The sequence below is a fragment of the Vanacampus margaritifer genome, chromosome 6, assembly GCF_051991255.1.
Source record: "Vanacampus margaritifer isolate UIUO_Vmar chromosome 6, RoL_Vmar_1.0, whole genome shotgun sequence".
Classification (NCBI taxonomy): Eukaryota; Metazoa; Chordata; class Actinopteri; order Syngnathiformes; family Syngnathidae; genus Vanacampus; species Vanacampus margaritifer.
The window spans coordinates 29549831-29574897 of record NC_135437.1 but is presented as its reverse complement, the minus strand read 5'-3'; the positions used below and the strand labels follow the sequence as shown (position 1 = coordinate 29574897).

The 25067-nt window shown below is 41.8% G+C and overlaps 2 protein-coding genes across 4 annotated transcripts; both read right to left on the bottom strand.

Annotated features, from left to right (window-relative positions):
• Positions 1–617: 617 nt before the first annotated feature.
• On the bottom strand, positions 618–3176 carry bet1l (Bet1 golgi vesicular membrane trafficking protein-like). Of its 2 annotated transcripts, none has more exons than XM_077569611.1 (4): positions 3090–3176; positions 2668–2753; positions 1270–1326; positions 618–1196 (listed from the first exon to the last, which is right to left on the bottom strand). In XM_077569611.1, the coding sequence occupies exons 1-4, from the start codon at positions 3109–3111 to the stop codon at positions 1029–1031; spliced, it is 333 nt and encodes a 110-aa protein (XP_077425737.1). In that variant the 5' UTR covers positions 3112–3176; the 3' UTR covers positions 618–1028. The 2 variants fall into 2 exon arrangements, with proteins under 2 accessions (XP_077425737.1, XP_077425738.1); XM_077569612.1 differs by lacking the exon at positions 3090–3176 and adding an exon at positions 2850–3076.
• A 663-nt stretch (positions 3177–3839) lies between these two features.
• LOC144054309 (plasma membrane calcium-transporting ATPase 1-like) lies at positions 3840–24649 on the bottom strand. Of its 2 annotated transcripts, none has more exons than XM_077569604.1 (21): positions 24393–24649; positions 21862–22162; positions 19630–19827; positions 19127–19384; positions 18042–18266; positions 16883–17062; positions 16777–16803; positions 14512–14658; positions 13102–13316; positions 11869–12111; positions 11468–11709; positions 9914–10148; positions 9039–9218; positions 8704–8791; positions 7973–8079; positions 7209–7400; positions 6898–7111; positions 5745–5956; positions 5561–5668; positions 5282–5470; positions 3840–4772 (listed from the first exon to the last, which is right to left on the bottom strand). In XM_077569604.1, exons 2-21 carry the CDS (start codon positions 22055–22057, stop codon positions 4398–4400), a joined length of 3831 nt encoding a protein of 1276 aa, XP_077425730.1. In that variant the 5' UTR covers positions 22058–22162; positions 24393–24649; the 3' UTR covers positions 3840–4397. The 2 variants fall into 2 exon arrangements, with proteins under 2 accessions (XP_077425730.1, XP_077425731.1); XM_077569605.1 differs by having other exon boundaries at positions 18042–18167.
• Positions 24650–25067: the final 418 nt, after the last annotated feature.

Sequence of the window (25067 nt, the reverse complement as noted above, 5' to 3'; positions counted from 1 at the left end):
CACACAACAGCTTTGTTTCCGTTTCCTGTTTGTGACATCCATGTTGGCCGCGTCCCAATTCTTGCGCTTCTGCCTGTGCCCCTCGGTTGCGCGTTCCCGTCGACGGGTGCGAGTGTGTTTTGTGTCTGTCTCAGTTGTCCGAAGCATTTCTGAGGTGGGGCAAACCTGAGCTAACAAGACAGTGGACTGAACTAATGAGCGAAGAGCAGACGTGACGTCAGAAAAATGACTCATTGGAAGTCACTTATTTTTTTGCGGAGACGGAGTAAAAGTCCAACATGGTTATTAGCCGAAGTGAATGACGTTGTCGTTGCGGGAAAAACTTGATGACTGAAGAATGACGTTGCTCACGAAGACGACGTCACGCAAATAGACAAATTTGATTGGGCCGTCCTGTTTTCGGACGGAGCCGAATGAATCACTGTCTATGGCTGCTTTTCCAGACCCACATTTTGAAGAAAGTGGGTGTGGCCTGCTGATGTGTGAAACCCGGAAGTGGAAAGTCCGTGGCATCTACCTCATTAGTGATTAATTAGCTATTTTGTAGTGGAAGATTCACAGTGGGTCCATTGATTTATATATAACCATTTTCCATTGAATACAAACTTATTAAAATCTATATTGAAAACTATTTATTTTAGGTAAATGTAAGTCAACATAAAAGCAGAATGGAATCGAAAAGCCATGTGGCAAGAAATGTATAAACTAAAAATATAACAAAAATAAATATGTAGCAATAAATCTGGCAGTATCAGGATCAACAGGAACATTTACATCATACGTCTTTTACAAACTATCTTTGACTTCATTATCGTTAAGAAACTGTACACAACCATTTTAATTTAGCAAAACATAAACCACACTTCTTCCAGAGATCTTCTTAAATGTCGATGGACCTAAAAGAAGTCTTTTGTTTCCAAGCTGCTGCTCACGCGCTCTTTGCCGCCCCCTGCAGATCACTTCCCTTTTCTTTCCTTTCCCCTCTCGTGTCCATCTGTGGCGGGAGCGGCCCAGAGTCGGCGAGCGTCTCAGCGTCGCATCCTGTTGACGGCGTAGTAGAGCAGGAAGAAGAAGACCACCAGGCCGATGGTGACGAAGCAAATGATGCGGCGGTTGTCGCGTCCCGAGCGCAACATGGTGGAGAAGCGCTTGACGCTGCCGCTCAGCAGGCCGGTGGTGCTCATGAAGTTGTTGTCCTGGCAGGAGCAGCAAGTACGTCAAAATGCACAGTCAAGTTGTTGCTTTGAGCGACATTATGTTCCAACTCACCATGCTGTCCAAATAGTCGTTTTGATCGTCGGCGTCTCTGTCGATGTCGTATGCCAGCTGTCAGGAAAGGTTCCACACGTAAAATGGCAGCCAACGTTTGTGATTATCGTGACCAAAATGAGAGACTGATTGCAGTGGTGGCTTGATTAGGCTCATCAATCAATCAATGAAATTGTAATCATAATCACAATTCTGGTAGCCACAACTAACTAACCTCAGTGATTTTTACATTTAAAAAGCAACCTCTGCTGAATATCTTGTTTAGCACTTTCTCAACCAGTAAGTTAGCCGACCACCAGAGGGCGACGCATGGTTAAATCTTCATTTAGATGTGCAAGACATTAAACAAGTTAATAGAATATTTACTCAGGTCGACCTTGGTGAATTTTAAATTTGTGGGGAAATTAGTTTTTCTTGTCTTATTATTTAGCAATTATTCTAAAATTATAATTAGCATTTATTCTGAAATTAGAATCAATTTGATATAAAGGATCTTTGTGGAGTGAGTCACTTTTTGACTCGCGACTGCCACCTCTGGCCCAAAGCGTTACTGTCAGTTTGTAGACAATATCAGCAGGTGGTGATAATGCACTATTATGAACATGAACGACCAGATTAGACAATACATCCGGTACTTTCACCGTTGTGCTGAAAGTTTTTGTTTGTCATTTATGTGGACAACAAATATTTCTGTGTAGTTATTCACTAAAGATTATTTTAATAATCTGTCAATATTTTTTTCAGAATTAAAAAAGTGGCCTCTAGTGCTTGAGTATTTTGCTAAAAAGATACACTACTTTTACTCAATTACATTGATAAGGGAGATTTATGCCTCACATTCTGTCGCATGTGTCACCAATCCAACGTAAACAAGAGCAACTCTACTTGACCAATCAAACGGAGCCAGGCAGTCACATGGCCGCACACAAAGTCCCTTTGCCCCCGAGAGAAGCAAAGTTTCAAGTTGCAATCTGTCTGCCGAAAATGTCCACTTCAAACTCGGTCAAGCAATCGCTGCCTCGTAAACATATTGTGCTATTTGATGAGCGTAAACAAATGATTTAAGATTGATTTTATATTGTCCAATTTGCCTTAACTTATTTTTAATGTTTTATCTATCATTGTTTAGTTAAGTGGTAGGCAAAGTTGCACATTCCTAATTTTATTTCTTTGTCCATTTGATGTTCATGTTTTGATTTTAAAAACTATTGAATCTGAAGTTATTCAAGAGTTACTGTGTTTTTTACGCAACACTCACTCAAGTAATTATTTGGAACACTATTTTTAATGTTAACTTGAGCCATTAATTGAACTGAATTAAGATACGATTAGTCTGGTTTGAGTAGAATGTGGCTACCCATCTGTGACGTTTGAAAATGACACACTCGATCTACTTACAGATTTGAGTCGGGAAACTTTTACGGCCAAGTTGTCTGTCAGACGCTTGTTTTCGGCGTCCAGCATGTCCTGCACCGAGCCATGACCTGCCAGGACAAACACGTGACGTTACACCTTTTGTAACACAGCAGCTCATTGTATGAAACACACGAGATCAGATTCGACCACGTTGGCTGTCATACGTTTGAATTAATGGACAATTGTTTCGTCAAAAGCAAAACGAGCACGTCGTCAGATGGGAAAGAAACTCGTCGATCAACTAGCTTCCTAGCGTCAATTTCGAGTCTTACGTTGCGGCTATCTACGTGGCAACTGTGTTCCTATTTTTTAAAATGGAAATAATCGTAAAACGAAACTTAAAAACAGGGGTATGTGTAGTTAACGTAGTTCTTTTACAGACTCTTACGTGTCAAAACAAATACCTCTATTCCAGTCCGCCGCCATTTTGGCAAGTGACGTCACGCGCTGTTGCAGCCGGCTCGGAGCCCACCTTGATTGGACAGCGGCCGCATGACGTCATATCACAAACAGGAAGTGACTGTGGTGATTTGTTTTTAAAAATCCCGCTGGCTTCTCGTTCTTTTTAATTTTTCTGTATTAATATCGTTGTCTGTTTAAAAAAAAAAGTGGTGATTTTCATTTGGCGTTTGCGTGAGAAAAAATGTGTAGCGTTTCTCGTTTTTTTAAATAGCTTTTTTTTATTATTATTATTGAAATCTTTATTTAAAAGTTTATTTTCCTTGGCGCACTCTAGTGCTGCTTTCCCCTACGTTTGCTATTATTACCTATTGTTTTTATATTGTGTTCTATTTTCAGATTTATGTACAGCACTTTTTTCCCCCACCTGCTATATAAAGTTGAGGTCAAAGTCCACTTAAATAATTTTGTAACCCAAGACCTCCACTAGAGGGCTGCAGAGGGTATGTGGTTGATGAAATATCAATATTAAGAGTTTTGTTTTTTCCCCACCATTACATTTTAAACACATTTTTACTTTTCCGGGTCCCTTTGGTCATTTTAAAAATCAAATGAGGCCCGTGAGTACAAAAGCCCCTTTTTCTTTAGACTGGGACTCAACTCGTGTACAAAAATCAATTTATAACAATTATCGCCATCATTTAATAATAATTATATTGACAATACTACTATCACGTTTAATGAAAAGTCGAGAATTTGTGTGTAAAACAGACAAAAGCTATTTATTTTAAAAACCAACATCCAGTGAATAAAAAAAAATTTACGCATGAAAATGCACTGTCAATATTCAATTCAAATCCGTTGTTTTCCCCCATGACTAGAAAATGAATATAAATATATAATTTCAACCTTATTTGGGCATTTTATATTCAATATATAAAAATGAACCCTGAACAACAGTGAATATAATACATTGGATTAAGAAAAAAGTTTGTTTTTCTGTTTAAGATCCGATTTTTAAATTTAAGAATATATTGGGACATTTTCTTTCCTTTTGATTGTGAAAGTCAAGACCTAAAACCAATTTCTTTTTTTACAAAAACACACAAAACATACAATTAAGACACCAACCAACCTGGCTGTCTACTGTACAAACACAAAGTCACAGATCCATCACATTAATATCTAAGTGATTATCGATTAACAAATCACCTTCCGCTAACGCACACCTGCAAGAGTTCACGTCTAGTAACGCAAAGAATGTTACTTCCTGGTTCTCAACCAATCAGGTGTCTGTTTTCATTTAGCTGTTTTCAGAGCGAGGTTTCCAGGCTGTGCAGGGGGCTTCCCGGACAGGGCGGCAGCCCCCCGGAATTGGCGGAGATCAAACCCGCGGCCCTGGCTTGAGGGGCCTGCTGGTCCTTGAGGAGCGGGGGTGGCAGTAGGGGACGCTCTCGCTCCGGGGGGGCGGCGGCGGCGAGGGTGTTGTTGGGGACCACTACGCAGTTGCGCTTGGTGGGCGCGTCGTCCTCGCCCTCCAGCTCGTCGATGAGCGGGATGTGCGGCTCCGAGTCCTCGATGCGGAACTCGGGGTGGGTCATGAAGTTGTGGATGGAGCTGCGCGACTCGGGGGTCTCCAGGTTCTCATACGGGGACACGCTGTCGCGGAAGGCGTTCACCACGCGGATCTGGGAAATGGGAGGTTGGAAAGACCAGGGTACTGTCATCTGTCACGTTTATATCTGACTCATTCACTCACAGCCATTTTCATTGAAGCAACCCCCTTCTCTCACGGCTGTTTGACTGGATTTTGCAAGGCCCGTAGAATATTGTGTTCTATTGCTATCAAAACATGGAAGCTGCCAAAAGAAAGATTAGAGTCTCTTGTTTCATCTGGAATTTTTTTAATAATTTTTTTATCTGTTTCCGTTTTGCAGCACATTAGCATTAGAATATAGCTAAGTTCGTCATTATTCACAAATCTGTTTAGAACTATGGAGAAATCAGCTTGTTTTACATGGCTCTGGTTGTTCTCTTATACTCTGCTGCCACCTGCTGGCCGTTTTTGTACCATCGCTTCAACCGTTTTCTGTCCCCTTTTGTTTTTGTGTTTTTTAAAGAATGAAATTAGAATGTTGACTTGAAGTGAGCTATTAGGCTAACGACGGGATGTTTTCAAGGAAAGAAGGGAGCCGACCTGCGTCTGTATGCGCTGCAGGCCCCGGCACCAGAGCACCTGGCCCCTCCTGAGCTCCATCTCGGCGTGGTCGATTTCGTCGGGGTCCTTCATCTCCTCCAGCTCCTCCTCGGGGATCTCCTCCTGCTTGGTGCCGTGGCCCGCCGTCTTCAGGAACTTCAGCCAGCGGGTGGGCACGCTGGACACCAGCTGGGTGCACGGGAGCAAGGGGGTGCAAGGGGGGCAAAGGTCGTCAGCGAGTCCCGTAGGCCAACTCGGCGCCGTCCCGACCCGTCTCACCTGTCCCCATAGGAGGCTGCCGAAGCCCAGCAAGACGCACCAGAGCCACTGCTCCACGCTCAGGCTCACGCAGCTGAAAGGCTTGCCGCCAAACTGCACGATCAGCACCTGCCGCCGCAACGCCGCAACGCCGCAACCATTGCATTCATTGGATATTATTTCTTGCGTCGCATGAGTTTCTTACCTGAACCAGGAAGGTGCCGAAGACGATGGAGCAGAAGATGGGGTTGTCGAGGACGCCGTCGAAGATGTTCCTCTCGCCGTGGATCTTGCGGGCGTTGAGCTCGTTGAAGATCTGCATCAGCACGAAGGTGTTGAACACCATAGTGTAGTGCTCCGACGGCGGCGCGTGCAGCGGCGCGTTGCGACCGCAGTCCATGTCCAGCAGAAGCTCACCTATACAAAACAAACAAACAAATTGCACTTCAAATTGCTTTTAATCTCACTTTTTTTTGTTTTACTTTGAATATGTTGCTTATTTTTACTTTTATTTTCACATTTTTAAGTTGTACTTTTTTATTTCTCTTTTTTCTTTTATTTCATTGTTACTTTCATTTGTATTTTACTTTGGCATTTACTTTTAGCCCATTTTTCTTTTATTTGTTTTTGTTTTTTATACTTTTATTGATGCGTTTACTTTGTTTTTGTCTTTTTTATTATGAGCTTTATTGTACACTTACTTTTATTTGTATTTTTTAAATATAGTAATAAATGAATAAATAAATAAACATAAACTAAAAATATTTTTATTTGTACTTTTACTTGAGCTTTTTTAAATACAGTAGTTGCATATTTTTTAGTAAAATTTTTTACTTATGTTTTTGGCTTTATTGTTTTTACATTTGTATTTGTATTTTTTTATTTTTTGTGTTCTAGTTTTTTAGTTTATTTTTATTTGTTCTTTGACTTTATGTTTTTTTTATTGTTAGCTTTAATTTTTTTTATTTGTACTTTTGTGTTTTTTTACTTTTGTTATTGCTTTTATTTCTATTTTTACTTGTATTCAATTTTTTTGTTTTTATTTTTTTTGTATTTCATTTTTAACTTTTATTTACACTTTTACTTTATGTTGTTGCCTTTTAATTTGATTTTGAACTCTATTGCACTTTTATTTTGAGTTATACTTTAAAAAAAAAGTTTTTATTTATTTTTATTCGTACTTTTACTTTTTGTCTTCTTAAATACAGTAGTTGTATTTTTTTAGTTAATGTTTTTATTTTTGGCTTTATTTTAAATCAATTTAGCTCTATATAATTGGAATTTTTCTTTTCCCTATATTTTGAAGTTTGTATTCTTATTTTGCCGTTCTCTGTTTTTGTTTGTTTTCTGTGACGGACCGACAAAGAGCAGCGTGAAGATGACGGTGAGCTGGTAGACGGCGTGTCCCAGGATGTTCTTCATCATGGTGCGCGAGATGAGCGGCTTGCTGCGTCCGTAGGGGCTGCGCAGCAGCAGCGCCTCGGTAGGCGGCTCGGTGGCCAGCGCCAGCGAGGCGAACGTGTCCATGATCAGGTTGACCCACAGCATCTGCACCGCCTTCAGGGGCGAGTCCTGCCAGAGGGTACGGGAAGGGGGCGGACGGCATGAGACGAGACGAGGAAGCGAGCGGGCGGGCGGGGCTCGGCAGGCGGGTCGGCAGCCCACCCACCTGCGTGACGCAGGCGCCGGTGAAGGCCACGATGACGGCCACCACGTTGACGGTGAGCTGGAACTGCAGGAACTTGGAGATGCTGTCGTAGACGTTGCGGCCCCACATGACGGCCTTGACGATGCTGCTGAAGTTGTCGTCCGTCAGGATGATGTCCGACGCCTCCTTGGCCACGTCCGTCCCTGCGATGCCCTGCCAAGCAAACAACACGTCACCTCTGTTCACTTTGGCCTTTCATTTGATTCGTTTCCTTTATTTGACTTCACCTCGTCTTTTATTTTGTTACATTTTATTTGAGTTTGTTTCACTCTTAAAATGAGCCGATTTCCTATATCATTTGATATTATTAACCTGTCTATTATTTGACTTCATAGTTTATTTTATTTTGGTGCATTTTATTATTTATCGTCTCATTTTTCTTCATTTTATCTTTTATTTGCTTTTATATTACTGTATTATTTTTCAAAGATAATTTAGCATTCTAATTATTTTTATTCTATTTTATTTTATAGAATTGCTTTATATTTATTTTAACTTCTATTTTATTTCATTGTACTCAATTCATTGTGTTTCATTCATTTATTTTCATGTCATTTTATTTTTTTATTTCATTTAACTATTGTATTTAGAATTGGATTTTAATTGAATATACTGCACTCAGTTTGACTGTACGACTGCAGTTTGAGTATTTTTGCTCGACAAGTAGTATTTAAGTAGCGGAAGCACTGTCATATTTGTACATTTGCTATTGCGTCATCGGTTACCATGGCGAAGCCGACGTCGGCCTTCTTGAGGGCGGGCCCGTCGTTGGTGCCGTCTCCGGTTACGGCGACGACCTGCCTCTGCTCCAGCACCGAGCTGTCTATGATGCCTGAAAGAGGAAGATGTAGCGACAGGCTGAATGAAAACCTGCTCTCTCAGGGTTCTTGACCTTGGCGGGGCCAATTTGATGTCCCCTGAAAAAAATTTTGTTGGCGAGGTTTTGGCGTGGGGATGGTCATAACTTCACAGCAGGATGCCCTTTCATCTACGATGGGCGACGTGTGGGCATGCCCCGAACAACTTGAGCACCAAAATCGATTCACCACCACACCAAAATCATGTTCAACAACTAATTACATTTTCTACAAAACTTTCCAAACTCTTGTCAAAAACATAATTGTGAAACACTGGCCTGTTCAATCATTACTGACTAAGAAGCATCCAGACTTCCAATCTTGAGGCAACACAATTCTGTGCCGCTCCCATCAAGTAAGGAAAGTGAACTGCTCGCCAGCCAATCGCAGGGGAGGGAGCTAGCTAGCTAGCACAAGGTGCTAAAGCCAAACTGTGGCAGGCTTTATACTTTCTGGACCTGGATTTGCCACTTCTAGAGAAAACCAGAGGACCCGGAGAAAACCAGAGGTGATGACGGTCCAGTAAGTAAAAATGCAGTCAGAGTTTGTACTCAACCGGCAGCTAAAGGAGCTGGAGCTTTCCTTCTTTTTTTCCTTACCTTTGACGAGGGTGTGCTTGTCAGTGGGCGACGACCGGGCCAAGACTCGGAGCTTGGGCCAGATCTTGTCAATTCGCTCCTGCTCGATCTGTGACGACAACAGCAAAATTCAGTCAACTTCGGAGGTGGCAAATCCAGGTCCAGAAATTAAAAACCCTGCCACAGTTTGGCTTTAGCCCCAGGTGCTAGCTAGCAAGCTCTCTAGCTAGCTCCCTGGGTGCTTGTTTACCTGCTAGGGAGCTAGCTAGCTAACCGTGGCAGGGTTTTTACTTTCTAGAACTGCATTTGCCACCTCTGATCGACTTCCCGCATCGATTGCCGGCTCCGATACGGACCTCGCCCAGCTGGTTGCGGATGCGTCTGTTGAACTCTTTTCCCTCCAGGCACAGGAAGTCGTCCCCGGGATGCAGGATGCCGCACTTGCTGGCGATGGCACGCGCCGTGTTGATGTTGTCTCCCGTCACCATACGCACCGTGATGCCCGCACGCTGGCATTTCCTGATGGCGTCCGGCACCTGATGACATCACAGGAAGTTCAGACGTTGAGCAGAGGTCAGAGGTGTCAAATCCCGGTCCAGAAAGTAAACACTAGGGCTGGCTATCGATTCTAATTTCCTCAATCGATTCTAATTTTTGATTCACAAGAGTTCAGTTGGATTTGATTGTGATTTTTTCCAATTCGATTTGATTCACTTTACTTCAGTCTGATATTGATTAATTATGGAACATCACTTTTCTTAGATATCAAGGACATGATTAAAACTCCATAAAAATTATATTTTGCGGAGGCAGTAAGTGGTTTAATCATTTATACTTAAATAAAAATATAATATAAATATAAATATAAAATACTTTTAAATTCATGTGAACAGTAAGCTTCAAGAAAACAATAAGATACAAAAAGTTGGGGGGGAAATTGGGCTTTAAATTTCTATTTTTTTATGAATGTATGAGGAAAAGTTTAAAATAATCGATTCATGGTTTCATGAATCGATGTCAGGCTCGAAAAGGAAAATCGATTCGATATTGATTATTTAGTTTTTTAAAAACCAGCCCTAGCAAAAACCCGTCCACAGTCAGGTGCTTCTATTTAACCGGCAGGTAAACGAGCTCCCGGTCGAGAAAACGCAACTGCGGCAGGGCTTTTACTTTCTGAACCTGGATATGATTCTTCTGGCAAGTCAAATCAGGAAACTTGAGTTTCACACACCTCAGGTCTGACAGGATCCTCGATGCCGACCACGGCAATGCAGGTGAGTCCGGTGAGGATGTCGGCCTCATCGTCCCAGTCCGGCTGGTCGGCGGCGGAAAAGTCCCGATAGGCGAGGCAGATGGTCCGCAGGCCCTCGGATGCCATGGGTTCGATCACCGTCTTCATCAGTTTCTCCCGGTCGCGAGGCTTGAAGGCTTTGGCCACGCCGTTCTCCGTCAGGATCTTGCAGCACCTGCCGGGACGACGGGGACGGGCGGTCACCGGGAGGGATGCTGGCGGTGGGTGGAGTCGGGGCGGGGGTTAAAGTTGGGAGAATAAGTCACAAGTGCAAGTCTATGGAGGACCAAAACTGCCAAGATTAAAAATGAATAAATCAATCAATCAATGTGAAAATAAAAACGGATATAAAAAATATAGTTTGAAAACGAAGAACAAAAAATATATACATTTATATATAATATACATTTATATATAATATACATTTATATATATATATATATATATATATATATATATATATATATATATATAAATAAATGGAAATAAAAACAACAAAATATATATATACTCATAAATAAAGGTAAATTAAAAAAATAATGAAAATATATAAATAAATGTGGAAATAAATACAAAAATAAATATATAAATAGAAATACATATTAATCAATAAATAAAAACACTCTGCTCTCACATTTATTCATTTCATGCTGCAGACGCTCTGTCAGGACGAAATGTTATTCAAATGAGGAGGCGGTCCTAACTTGCGACTTGAGCGACAGTGGACAAGATAGTCATCCATTGATGGAGCTCTCCACGCAAGTTCAGCGAGACACCCAAGACACGCTTAGGACCGCCCCCTCATTTAAATAATATTTTGTCCTGACAGAGCGTCTGCAGCATGAAATAAATAAATGTGAGAGCAGAGTGTTTTTACTTAGTGATTGATAGATATTTGTACATTTATTTATTTATTTTTAATATCGTTTTTTATTTGTATTTTTTATTTTGACTTATTGATTTATATATATTATTTTGTTTTTATTGCCATTTATATTTATTTTTTGTTCTTAATTTTTGAATTGTATTTTTATATCCGTTTTTATTTTCACTTTTATTCAATTATGTATTTATTTTTTTAATCTTGGCAGTTTTAGTCAATCTCAAGACAATCTCAAGACAATGTCAAGTGTGTCAAGCAAGTCCTAAGTTACTGTGGCAGAAATCCACAAAGTCAAGCAGAGGTGGCAAATCCAGGTCCAGAAAGTAAAAACCCTGCCACAGTTTGGCTTTAGCCCCTTGTGCTAGCTAGCTAGCTAGCTAACTAGCTCCCGAGCAGGTATCCAAGCACCCGGGGGAGCTAGCTAGAGAGCTCGCTAGCTAGCAGCTTGGGCTAAAGCCAAACTGTGGCAGCGTTTTTACTTTCCGCACCTGGATTTGCCTCCTGTGATTAGTCAAGCCAAGTCGTGGGATCAGCAAGTCCTACGTCAAGTCTTGCTCATTCACATCATATGTGGGCACACCAGCCCCTTCGCTTGCACGGGGGGCACCTACTTCCTGAGCAGGATCTCGGAGGCTCCCTTGCTAAACATGCGGTAGCTGCCATCGTGGTTCTTGAGCACGGTGCTCATGGACTTCCTGACCGAGTTGAAGGTGTACACCTTGAAGAGCTTCTCCTCGGGGATGTCGTTGCGAATGCTCTGGTAGTCCCGTCGCAGGTCCAAGCTCAGTCCCAGTAAGGCACATTCCGTCTTGTTGCCCACCTGGCGAGGAAGACCGCCCTCCTTGTCGGGGGCCTGCGGGAAATCAAAAGAAAACGAAGCATGCGGTCCAGTCCGGTTAGAGAAGCCTGCTCTACTGATCCCAGATCAGCGTCTCTTTGAACGCTGCTGGCATCCAGCCAACATCCACTTAGCCCGAGGTCTTGAATGGAAAGTCTATTTTCAACGTCTCACCATAATCTTTGTGGTGTAGGCGCAGTTGACCCCAATGCCCAGAACCAGCAGGTCTAGGATCTTGGCGGGTACCAGGCTGGGCTCGGGCACCTTCTTGTGGTAGCAGCCGGCCACGTAGGCCTGGACCACCGTCATGCGGTTCATGGTCAGCGTGCCCGTCTTGTCGGAGCAGATGGCGGTGGCGTTGCCCATCGTCTCGCAGGCGTCCAGATGGCGCACCAGGTTGTTGTCCTTCATCATTTTCTGAAACAAACAAACAAAGGGACCTCAAACATTTCCCTGAGGAACTCCATCGAAAACACATTGTTTTAATGGCAAAACACTGCGCTGGAATTGCATTGGAATTAATTCATCAATTAATTAATTAACACAACCTAACCCTTGACCTTCATCATTTTCTAAAGAATAAAGATAGACCAATATGTTCAGTTTTTTTTCAGGACCGATACTGATAGCGATTATTGCTAGTCAGGGAGACCGATAATCGATATTTGGAGCCAATATTCAATTTGAGTCAAAGTGAAAAATATTGTTGTAAAAAAATTAAAAATAAATACAAATTCCAACTCTTTAAAACTATCCAGAAATTTTAGCGGGTATGTCTTAAAAACTAAATAAAAAAGTAAAAATCATAGCTCCCTGTAGTTTTCTACAGTAAATATATTTTTCCCAAATTTCCAAATGACTGAAATGTTAAACTTTCATGTATCCTTGTTTTACTTTCAAAGAAAAACAAAAGACGCAGAGCAGCACCTCTCATAAAGTTAACTAAAAATCGATATAAATAGTTCCCTGAGGTCAACACAGTTTTAAATGCATTTTTTATTGTCAGTCCTATTTTTTAAATAAAGGCCATAAAATTGGTCTATCCCTACAAAAGAACAAATCGACCTCAAACACTTCCCTGAGGTACTCCAATGAAAACACATTTTAATGGCAAAACATTGCATTGGGCTTAAACCTCTCGTGCAAAAATGAAAATGAAAATGTTACAATAAATGTACATAAGTTATCCCATGTTTACTCTTATAGTATTGCAAAGCATGAACTCGTGCAAAAAAATAATAATCCAAGTCTCTTGTCTTCCTTCCTTGTCTGTTGTTTATTAAAATGTTCTCGATTGATTGAACCTGACAAAAAAAAAAGGCGTCCAAATCGAGAAACTTTTTGGAATAGAACTGCGGCAAGACTTTCTTCTTCTTGTGCGGAGTAGGAAGTATGAAGGCGACAAACCTTGACAGAGTAGGCCAACGAGATGGTGACGGCCAGAGGAAGACCTTCAGGCACAGCCACGACCAGCACGGTCACGCCGATGATGAAGAACTTGACCAAGAACTTGACGTAGACCGGCACGCACTCGGCAGTCCAGGCGACGCCCTGAATGCAGAAGGTGTCCACCAGGAAACGGACGATGAGGATGATGACGGTCAACGTCGACATGAACAGGCCTGCCGGAGCAATTTCGGGCTTTTTTTTTAACCAAGACTCAGCAAAGTGAATCAGTCTTCATTTTTGTAGACAAATGAAGACGAGACAAAAATGTTCTTCACTTCATAAAAACTGGACTAAAATCAATGGACATTTGAGTTGATGAACAAAAACAAGATGGCGTCTCTGCTAATCTGTCACTGACACTGTCATGGCTGCAGCTAGCAAGTGCAACATGCACACCAACATTGGGACGGACACAAGGTGGATTCACGGTGAAAGGTTAAAAGTAAATTAGAGTTATCCAGTAAAAAAAAAAAAGAAGTCAATTATAGTTATAACGTAACATTAATCCAATTTCAACAATAATGCTAATCCGACTGCTAACTAATGCTGGCTAAATTACTAGCTGGTAGCATCGAGCCATATGAGCCACTTGTTGATATACTGTAATTGTGTGTCAAGTTGTTTTTCATAAAAAAAATTGAGAGAACATTTTATATGAAATAGTTTTAGATTCGAAATGTTCAACATAATCTGCTGACAAAAAAAAACATGGAGGGGTGAAATGATTGTTCCGAGTAAAACGACAGCTTTGTTGCCTAAAACTAGATGAATAAAACAATGTTTACTTGGACTAAAAGACTAAAACGCTAGCTAGATTTATTGTCGACTAAAAATGGACGAAACAAAAACGGGATGAAGTTGATCAACTACGTAAAAAACTAACAAGCGTGATTGAAACTGGACTAAAACGGAGACTCCATTTTAAAATTAGCGGCTAAAATGAATACTACTACAAAGCCAACAATTTTGGAAACGATCCCTATAAGGGCTGTCTCAACCCAAAATGTTTGACTTCCTGTGTCTTTGAGACTTTTTGGTAAGTCCACTCATGATAGATGCTAAGTGGACTGCTTTTTATATAGCGTTTCAACTACAGCATATTAACAACATTTACTCATACTTACAATTGAAGCCTCACATTCACACACACAAAACCAGCAATGGCCGACTACTGCCAGGTCCACTGGGAGTTCAGTGTCTTGCTCAAGGACACTTCCACATGGGTGAGGATCGAACCCACAACCTCACGGATGAGAGACAAGCACTCTACCACTGAGCCATGCCGCCCAAAGGACACCAAAAATATCCCTGCAACTCACGTTTGCTTTTAGACCCAAACGGCCGTATTTGCGACCTGCGCCTTCGTACCTGCTTTGCCGATCTGCATGGCCAACTTGGTGAGCTTCCCTTGAAGGACTGACTTCTCCTTCTTCCTCAAGTTGCTTTTCTTCTTCTCTGGTTCGGTGTCCTCGTTGAGCGGTTCCATCTCCACGGCCGCGCCATCTTTGCTCTTCCCTGTCGGGAAAATGCCACATCGTGTTCGCATTTACCAACCGCATTTATTCATCTTTCGAACCAAACTGACAGACTGTCCTAAATCAGTCAAACCCCAAAACGTATAAGTATGTCTTTTCCCCAATACTTAGACGTTTTTATTTCTTTATTTCCTGCTAGAGCATACAGACGGCTTTGATGCAGCAATGGTAGTGATTACAAAAAACGGGAGGCAGGTGGCAGCAGAGTATAAGAGATCAGCCAGGGCCATTTTGCAACAAGCTCTTTTCGACAGATTTGTGAAAAATGATGAAACTTAGCTATATTCTAATGTTAATTGCTGCAAAACGGAAACTGTTAGAAATATACTTTTTCCCCCTGATTAAAGAAGCGACTCTAATCTTTCTTTTGGTAGGCTCCATGTTTTTATAGCAATAGAACAGAATATTCTGTGGGCCTTGCAAAATCCGTCAAAATCCAATAAAACAGCCGGGAGCGGAGGGGGTTGCTTCAGTGAAAATGGCTGCGAGTAAATGAGTTCATATTCTGGTCACTTTGCACACGAAAGGATCAAAAGAATCCAGCTCGGTGCGTTTTCGTATGAGGTGCCATTAGATGTGTCCCTAATAAAGTGGCCCATGCTGGAGTCGTTTGAACGGGAGCTAACCAGGTGTGACAGGAAAAGATGGTGCGTAAGTGTGTGTCTTGATCCCAATAGGCTATTAGTGGACATGAAGAAGAAGAAGAAGAAGCAAGAGCAGCAGCAGTGAAGAAAGAAGCTGCCGAGCTTAAGCAAGCTAATCTGCTTGCTCCTAATCACCATCAACAGAGTCAGGAGCACCTGCTGCTGGGGGAGGGGTGGGGGTGTCTCGGTAGATGGGGGTCAACTGGTGCCATGCGTTTCACTGAGTATCCACGAACCTGACCAAGGATCTAATCTGGAGCATATCCATGACGGCTGGCTGACTCCAAAATAAAGTGCATTACGGTAACCCAGCCGAGATGCAACGAAGGAATCGATGACGACTGTTTTTGCATTACGGTAATCCAGTCAAGACGTAACGAAGGAATTGATGACGACTGTTTCTGTATTACGGAAACCCAGCCGAGACGTAACGAAGGAGTGCTGTTGTGAAAGGAACACCGGCTGCCTAAAAAATCAAATAAAAAATGGATTTAAGGAAAGCACCGATTTAAAATCACAGTCCAATTTAACAGTTCAAGATGGTTGGCTTTAGATAAGACGCCAGGGGCTCACGTCACGTCAACGGGGTGGGCTGTACAAGGCAACAGCATAACTTATTTTTTCCTTTCATTGAAAGTCAAGAATTTCAGTGCCATCCGGACTTTCATATTCTCCAGACAGGACAAACATGACCTTAAGGAGAAATCATCCTTTTTTGCTCAGCGGGACAAAGATCTGACTCTTCAGATGGAACCCAGGGGCAGCAAATGCAATGGAAAGAGCAGGGGCCCCAAACTTGAACCCTGCGGAACACCGTACGGCAATGGGGCAGAGTGGCACTCCAAAAAGGATCCATACCACGAACAATACCGCTAATGCCCGCTTGGTGCTTGCAAATGAGCCAACGGAATCCTTTGGTCCACCACATGGAACGTCGTTAGCCAAGAGGATGTCAGAACCAGACACAACGAGTCAGAAGCAGACAGAAGAAGTACTTAGAACCAGGACAGAACCAGAAAGAGCCAGTTTGGAGCAGACAGAACCAGATGCAGAACCAATGCAGACAATCACAGAAGCGGTCCAATCTGGTCAAAACCAGTTAGCTCTTTGACTGCCAGACGTTTTCAGAAAAAGGATGCCGTGGGTGCCAGCCGATTTAAGCATTTTTGACTGATCTTTCAAGGTCCACAGAAAATGATGTGTTTGGACTATGGAAACACACATACTACCAAATGAAAGATTGGACTCTCATCTTTCATCAGAAAAAAAAGTTTGTTTCTACCTTATTACGTTTTTCAGTAATCAACAATAGAAAATGGTTAGTTTCACCTCTGTTTTGAAACAAACGTCTTTTAACGTCTTTGGCACTCCTCCATATGATTTTACTAAACGTTATATAATGTTTTTGGCAGTCAAAGAGTTAAAAGCCGTTATTGACAGATGTGGTAACTCACCTTTCTTGCCTTGTTCCTCCTTTTTACCTGTGGGGAAAAAAATAGGTTGTTAGCAATTCGCTTACTAAATCCAATACAATCAAATACCACAAGTGGAGCAAGATACTTTTCTTATCCTTTTTGTCTCTCTTCTTGCGCTCCTCTTTCCTCTTCTTCTTCTTCTCGGCTTTGTCGTCGTCGCCGTCGTCCTCGCCGGCGCCGAGCAACGCAAAGATGATGCCCGTCTGCGAGTTGACGCCCACCGCCGTCACCACCATCTTGCCCGAGCCCTCCATCACGTGAGTGCCTGGGCAAGTACGCAACGGGGACGCTTCAAGTCCAAATTGTGTTCGTTTCCCAATCCAAAACTCAACAAGAATCATTTCGTCAACACACATTTTTTTCTAGCTAATCTAAACTAGAATAAAACCCTCATTAATAAACAATAACTGGGACTAAATCAGTCTGCATTTTCGTCGACTAATGAAGACGAAACAAAAATGTACTTCACGTCATAAAAACTGGACTAAAATCTATGGACATTTTAGTTCATGACCAAAAACGAGAGGAAAATGATGACTTTGTCAAATCTTGTCTCTGCTAATGTGACACAGTCATGTGACACACGCCCCCTTTTCAAATCTGCAGCTCGCGAGTGCAACATGCACAAACACACGGGACAAACAGGAAGTGGATTCATGGTGAAAGGTAAAAAAAAAAAAATTATAACCTAACATTAATCCACGGCTATAATGTCCCAACAATAATGTTAATCCAACCGCTAACTAATGCTGGTTAATTTACTAGTTTGTAGCATCGAGCCATATTAGCCACTTGTTGATCTACAGTAATTGTGTGAAGTTGTTTTTCCTCCAAAAGATGAGAGAAAAGTTTTATGTGAAATAGTTTTAGATACAAAATGTTACATAATCTACATAAACATAATCTTCTGACAAAAAAAATATACAGGTCTGAAATGATTGTCCTGACTGAGACTAGACTAAGACGTTGACAGTTTTTGTTGACTAAAACTAGACGAATAAAATTATGTTTTCTTGGACTAAAATAAAGACAAAGATTTAGCATTTTTGACAAAATAAAAATGGGATGAGGTTGACTAACTATGGTAAAAACTAACAAGCGTGATTGAAACTGGACTAAAACTGAGACAAAATTTAAAACTGGTGAATAAAATGAACACTAGTCCAAAACATATTATTGTGAGATCAATCAATACTGTCATCAAATGAAGTTTCAAAAACGAAATCAATCAATCAGTGGAGCACCTGAGAGCAACATGGGGTCTTTGTCGACGCTCTTCTTGACGTGGTCCGACTCTCCGGTCAGGGAGCTCTCGTCGATCTTCAGGTCGTTGCCTTGGATGAGGATGCCGTCGGCGGGGAGGAGGTCGCCTGCAGAAGCCACCGTGTAGTCATGGCAACGGAGACACGTCGGGGTGCGAACCATCGTGATCATTCTGCCGGACGTTTCCTTTGGGTCGCTTCGCTGGTCTTGTTGTGAGATGGTTGGTTAGTCGGTCAATTGGTCAGTGAGTTAGTATCGTGGCAACTTGGCAAGGGTAGATGTTCGGTCAGACGGGCAGTTAGTCAGTTGATCACGAGTCGTCCAGTTAGTTAGTCAATTAAGTAGCTAGATAGTTAATAATGTAGTTAGTTAGTCGATAGTTCATTAAGTAGGTAGATAAGAAGGTTGGTAGGTTGCTGTAGGTCAGTCGTCGTCAGCATTTGTTAGGGTTAGCGTTAGATGATTGGTGTTGTGATGATGGTTGGTCAGTTAACCAGTCGATTGGTCAGTCAGTTTGTGCGTATTGGTTTGCTAGTTTTTAGATAGTTGGCTGGGCAGTCGGTCAGTTGACTTTTGTGAGGTGTTGTTTGATTGGTTGCTTGGTAGGTCGGTCTATTGGCTAGTCAGTTAACAGTAGTAGTTGTTGTTGTTAGATGGTTGGTTGTCCGTCAGCTAGTAGTAGTAGCTGTGGTTAGCTGGTTGGTCAGTCCATCAGTTAGTGAGGTGATTCACTGGTCAGTTAGTTTTTGTGAGATAGTTTTCAAGTAATTGTTGGTTGGTTGGTTGGTCGGTTGGACAGTTGACAGTTGACATTCAATCAGTCCTTCAGGGAGTTATTAAGTTAATCATCGTTGGTCATTCAGTCAGTCTTTAGTAGATAGTTGTTAGATGGTAATTTATTGAGTAGTTAGTTATCTTTGAAGCTATTTAGTTAGTTAATTAGCCCATCCATCTGTAAGTTTTACTTCAGTTAGTTGTTAAATGGATGTTGGTTAGTTAGTTAGTTAGTGAGTTGCCGGTCAATGAGTTAGCTGACTTGCTGTAAGCTGCGTAAGAAAGCACTGACCATATTTGACGTGCGCAATGTCGCCCACGACGATGTCAGACACTTTGACGTGCGCCAGCTGGCCGGCGCGCAGCACGCTGAACTTTTGCTCCTGCTCGATGCGACTCTGCAGGCCTCGGAATTGCTTCTCTTTGCTCCAGTCGTTGAAGGCCGTCACCAGCACCACGCACACCACCGACAGCAGGATGGCCGCGCCCTCGATCCAGCCCGTCTCCGCCTCGCCCTCGTCGCCCACGCTGCCTGCCGCGCTCCCGCAACCTACGTGCACACATCACATCCATTCATTCGTTATTATTTCAAGTCGTCGCAGGTCACCTGGTTAATCAGACAGCTTGACTCCTGGAATCCCTGACTGAATTGTTTAACCACAATTACAACGTCATCGTCAACAAAGAGACGTATTCAAATGTTGTTCTTCTCTTCTAGTGGTGCATTCGGGGCTTATGGGAAAATGCAGCTTTTCACGGGTGACAAGGAAAGAAAGCGAAGGAGAGTGAACTCACTGTCCCTGTCGGCGTGCGGCGGTCGGTAGAAAGAAAGGCCAAGTGAAATGATGGCGGCCACTTCCAGGATGATGAGCGTCACATCCTGCAGCGCCTCCCACACTAACTGCACAAAGGTTTTTGGCTTCTTGGGGGGGATCACGTTGGGGCCGAACGCCTGCCGCCGACGCTCCAGGTCCTCCCACGAACCGTCCAGACCTCAAAGGGCAAAACACACACACGTAGGTGCACCTTACAACTACTTTTCACACGTATTGTATTTCCTGGAATCTTGTGACCTGAACCTGAGAGTCCCGTTGTATGCCCTGCATGCACTCCATGTGTCAGTCAGTTCATTACTTTGTAGTTAGTTAATGCAGCAAATGATAGTCAGTCAGTTAGTCAGTCAGTGGGCCAAATGGTATTCATCAGTCATTTTATTAGTTAGTTAGTTAGTTAGTTAGTTTGTTAGTTAGTTAGTTCGTTAGTTCGTTAGTTCGTTAGTTCGTTAGTTAGTTCGTTAGTTAGTTTGTTAGTTAGGCAAATGTTAACGATTCAGTCAGTTCATTAAATTTGTTAATTAATGGGGAAACGTTGGTAAGTTAGTTAGTTAGTTAGTTAGTTAGTTAGTTAGTTAGTTAGTTAGTTAGTTAGTTAGTTAGTTAGTTGGTTGGTTAGTTAGTTGGTTGGTGGGGTACATGTTATTCATCAGTTAGTTAACTAGTGGGGCAAGTTAGTTGGTGGTGCAAAAGTCAGTCAGTTAGTTATTTAGTTAGTTAGGCAAATCTTAACGATTCAGTCAGTTCATTAAATTTATTAATTAATGGGGAAACGTTGGTAAGTTAGTTAGTTAGTTAGTTGGTTGGTGGGGTACATGTTATTCATCAGTTAGTTAACTAGTGGGGCAAGTTAGTTGGTGGTGCAAAAGTCAGTTAGTTAGTTATTTAGTTAGTTAGGCAAATGTTAATGATTCAGTCAGTTCATTAAATTTGTTAAATAATGGGGAAACGTTGGTAAGTTAGTTAGTTAGTTAGTTAGTTAGTTAGTTAGTTGGTTGGTTGGTGGGGTACATGTTATTCATCAGTTAGTTAACTAGTGGGGCAAGTTAGTTGGTGGTGCAAAAGTCAGTCAGTTAGTTATTTAGTTAGTTAGGCAAATGTTAACGATTCAGTCAGTTCATTAAATTTGTTGATTAATGGGGAAACGTTGGAAAGTTAGTTAGTTAGTTAGTTAGTTAGTTAGTTAGTTAGTTAGTTAGTTAGTTAGTTAGTTAGTTAGTTAGTTGGTGGGATACATGTTATTCATCAGTTAGTTAAGTAGTGGGGCAAGTTAGTTGGTGGTGCAAAAGTCAGTCAGTTAGTTATTTAGTTAGTTAGGCAAATGTTAATGATTCAGTCAGTTCATTAAATTTGTTAATTAATGGGCAAACATTAGTTAGTTAGTTAGTTAGTTAGTTAGTTAGTTAGTTAGTTAGTTAGTTAGCTAGTTAGTTAGTGGTGCAAAAGTTTGTAAGTCAGTTAGTTAATTGGTTAATGCATCAAATATTTGTGAGTGAGTGAGTCAGTAAGTCAATTAAGTGTACATTCTTCTCATGTTATTCACTGCATCGCAGCTGGCATTACACACACACACACACACACACACACACACACACACAAAAATGCACGTGCGCACGCACACACACACACAGGAAGTGAGAGGTTGGGTTAGATGGATTTTTCAAGCTGTTGTTGACATTTTAGCGTGACTGGAGGTGTCTACTGAGCGTGTGCAAGATTGGCACACATGAATTAATGATGGTGGCAAATGTCACAAGACACATTCTTCAACAGGAATTGTGCAAGACGGCGACACAACTACGTCACACATTTTCTACGTATACGACAACCGGTTGCGATTTTGAGATGTTGGAGTTTTCAATTACAACAACTCCACAAATATTCATTCAATTTGATTTCCTATACCTCTGCCTATAATGAGTTGCTAAACGGTCTTTTGGTTCCTTGTGAAATGATTGTTTGGATTTTGATGATATTTAATCTCAATTTCTCTCAATCTCATTTTATTTAGTTTTGTTCATTTTAATTTAATTTTGTACAATTCATCCTATTTTGTCAACAAGTAGCAATAATCGACCTGCTGTGGCGAAAGCTGCGTTCACTTGCATTACGTAAACGACAATTGTCAGCCTCCACTCACACACACACACACACACACACACGTGCATACACACACACACACACACACACTGACCTTCGAGGGCGGAGGTCCTGAGTCTGGCGCAGAGTCCGTCGACGTCCTGGCAGCTGTGTCGGATCCTTTCGCGGGCGTCGTCGCCCCGCAGCTCCATAAGCGAGCGCAGCTCCTGGAGCGAGCAGCTGAACTCGGCCTCCAGGTAGGCGGAGCCGCGACGGCCTCGCTTGCCGCCGCGGAAAGAGCTGTTGGCCATGTTGCCTCGGGGCGCCGGCCCACGGGCCTTCTCAGAGGTCAAACTCAGAGGTTGCGCTCAGAGGTCGGCCTGGTGTGCGGCTGGGCTCTGACGTGGACTCTGTGACTGTGGACGCACGCAGGGAGTTCACGTCACGCGTTTTCACAGTATGCTGAGAGACGGTCTATAAATTGAGAACGCATTTTATTTGATTTTATACACGTAGAAAGTAGTTAATTTGATGTCATTTAATGAATTTATTTTCAAATTTTGGACTCAAAAGTGAATTCATAATTCATTGTTATGTTTTTCCTGACTTTTGAACTTTTAAACAAGCATCTTTGAGCCCCTATAAATAATCCAAATGATATATATTTATTTATATGAAAATGAGGAAATGACTGTTCTCCCCATTTTTCAAATTTTCATGGCACTTGTATGACAATGAATAATGTCCAAAAGGGGACACATGAGCCACCTTTGCAGTGATTGACAGTTGTTAACTTCTTTTGTATGTATGTATGATGCTTAATCATGTCAGAAAAAAGGGAGGAGTCACATCTGCCCTTATTTCTCGCAGTTTTATGTCAGTTAATAATGTCAAAAAATGAATTGAGCTACAGATGACACTATTAAATGTGCTTAACCTTGTATAAATATTAACTCATTTGCTCCCAAAAACGTATAATTGTGTTCTATTTTAAATATTACCTTGCTAGCAAAGACGTATTTATACGTTTTTTATGTTGTTGTTTTTTTTTATGCTAGAGCATACAGAAGGTTTTGAAGCAGCCTCTGAACTGAAGAGAATGGTTGAAGCAATGGGTAGTTATTACAAAAATGGCCAGCGGGTGGCAGCAGAGTATAAGAGATCAGCCAGGGCCATATTGCAAAAAGCTAATTTCACCACTGATTTGTGGATAATGATGAAATTTAGCTATATTCTAATGCTAATTGCTGCAGAACGGAAACAGATAGAAATATACTTTTTTTTCTCCTGATTAGAGAAGAGACTCTAATCTTTCTTTTGGTAGCTTCCATGTTTTGATAGCAATAGAACACAATATTCTGTGGGCCTTGCGAAATCTGTCAAAATCCAGTAAAACAGCCGGGAGCGAAGGGGGTTGCTTCAGTCTAAATGGCTGTGAGTGAATGAGTTAATACCAAATCTGCCACTATTTCTTCCAGTTAGTATGCTTTTTTTTTTTTTTTTTACACTTGAATGATTTTTAATAAGAACAAAAAGTGTCATGCGTGAGCCACACATGACACTATTAAACACGCTTAATCAATTTTTCATTTTTCAGTTGATATCTTTTCCCACTTGTATCCGTGCCGGGTTGCCGCCTGTGACCTGCGGCGTAATCTGCGTCAATCAGTCAGCCTTAATCTGAGCCGGGGACGAAGGGACGGACGCACAGAAAAAGGAGGGAAGCTGGAAGTCACGGCAAGTCGAGACGCGGGGACGAGCCGTCGCTTCGCCGCTATCCAAATTAGCGTCGTTGAAAATCACTTGAATGAAGAGCAGGATGAAAATATTTGCATTAAAGGGGAGAAGCTGAGATTGTTATCATTTTCCTCCGTTTTCTTATGTTTTGTATATTTCATAAGATGCTCATCATCGGCCTCCTCAATATTTATTACATATATAAACGTAACACTAAACAAAAGAAGAAAATAACATGGCCAGCAGAAAAAAAATGTTGTCCATGTTAATTCAATGTTGTTGTTTTTCCTGACTTTTAAACTTTTAGGCAACTTTGACCCACCCCAAAATAACAGGAGGGCAAAATATTTAATATACAATATAAATAATACAAATGATGTATATTAATTTATATGTTAATGAGTAAATTACTGTTGTCCCCATTTTTCAAATTTTCATGAGATTTTTAAGCTTTGCCGTCATACAAGATAAATGGAAATATTTTAATTATACTTTAAATAACAATAAATGTCCATTTCTCTTTTATTCACACTTTTGTTCATGTTTTTGCTACTGTTTTTCTTAGTTCTAAATGGATCAATTTCATCGGCAACATATCAGGGTTGCAAAATATTTAATAGCTAATACACTTGAAACTGATAAAATAAAGTAGAATAAATTAACATTTGTTTGTTATTGTTCTTAATTTAAAATGAAAAGATTTCCCTTACAGCATAACAGGAGGCTTTTAAAAGACGTGCTGCTCGGGGTTGTGTTCAGGTAAGCTAGTCCGTCAAAGTCAATAGAACGTCAACATGCAGTACATGACATGACAAAAGAAATCTTCTTAAATCATCTTACAAATGACAAAGACCAACTGGTAAACTCTACTAACTAACGAATAACGGAAGCGGAGGTAGTTGTACTTACACAAACCTCCCCCATGGCCTCGGGTGAGCAGCAGGAATTAGCGGCGTTCCGATTACACTGAGCAGCGTCGCACACACGCGTCCCACAACCGCCCATAACCCGGCCAGCGCTCCTCAGCTACACACACGTACGCACAGCGGAGGGTCCGAAGGGGTCCCGTTGACGGCGTGGAAGTGGATTTGACCTTCAGCGAGCTCCCTGCCGGCTGCTCTCCATGGCGGGACAAAAACAGGAGCTGCAGGAGGCTCAATGATTATCTGACGAAAGCCTCGCTTAATCTAATTAGACAATCTGTGGCCTCAGTCAACACTGACGCTCAAGCGCTGCCCAACCACCGCCAGGGGAAACGCCCACATGCACACACACACACACACACCAGGGCTACAGGGGCCAGGTGGACCTGGTCTACAGGGATCGTAATTTCCTGCGATTAAGGAATCACATCTGAACGGATCACAAGCGACGGTACGCGTTCCAAAGCAACAGGGAGTTTGTCAACAACCGCAAGACTTACAGGGAGGAGGCCTATAGCAGGGGTCACCAATTCCAGTCCTCGAGGTCCAGAGTCCTGCAGGTTTGAGATGTTTCCGCCCACTAGCGCACTTGATTCATATAAATCAGCTCAATCAGCATGCATGACAACATAATGATCCCTGGTCTATAGGATCCTGGTCT

Coding starts and splice junctions, on each gene's coding strand:
- bet1l (XM_077569611.1), bottom strand. CDS start 3,111: ATGGCGGCGGACTGGAATAGAG. Junction 2,754..3,089: donor GGCGGCGGACTGGAATAGAG/GTATTTGTTTTG, acceptor TTGTCCTGGCAG/GTCATGGCTCGGTGCAGGAC. Junction 1,197..1,269: donor ACGACTATTTGGACAGCATG/GTGAGTTGGAAC, acceptor TGCTCCTGCCAG/GACAACAACTTCATGAGCAC.
- LOC144054309 (XM_077569604.1), bottom strand. CDS start 22,057: ATGGCCAACAGCTCTTTCCGCGGCGGCAAGCGAGGCCGTCGCGGCTCC. Junction 12,112..13,101: donor CGTTGGCCTACTCTGTCAAG/GTTTGTCGCCTT, acceptor TGTTTGTTTCAG/AAAATGATGAAGGACAACAA. Junction 8,792..9,038: donor TCCGCAACCAGCTGGGCGAG/GTCCGTATCGGA, acceptor TTGTCGTCACAG/ATCGAGCAGGAGCGAATTGA.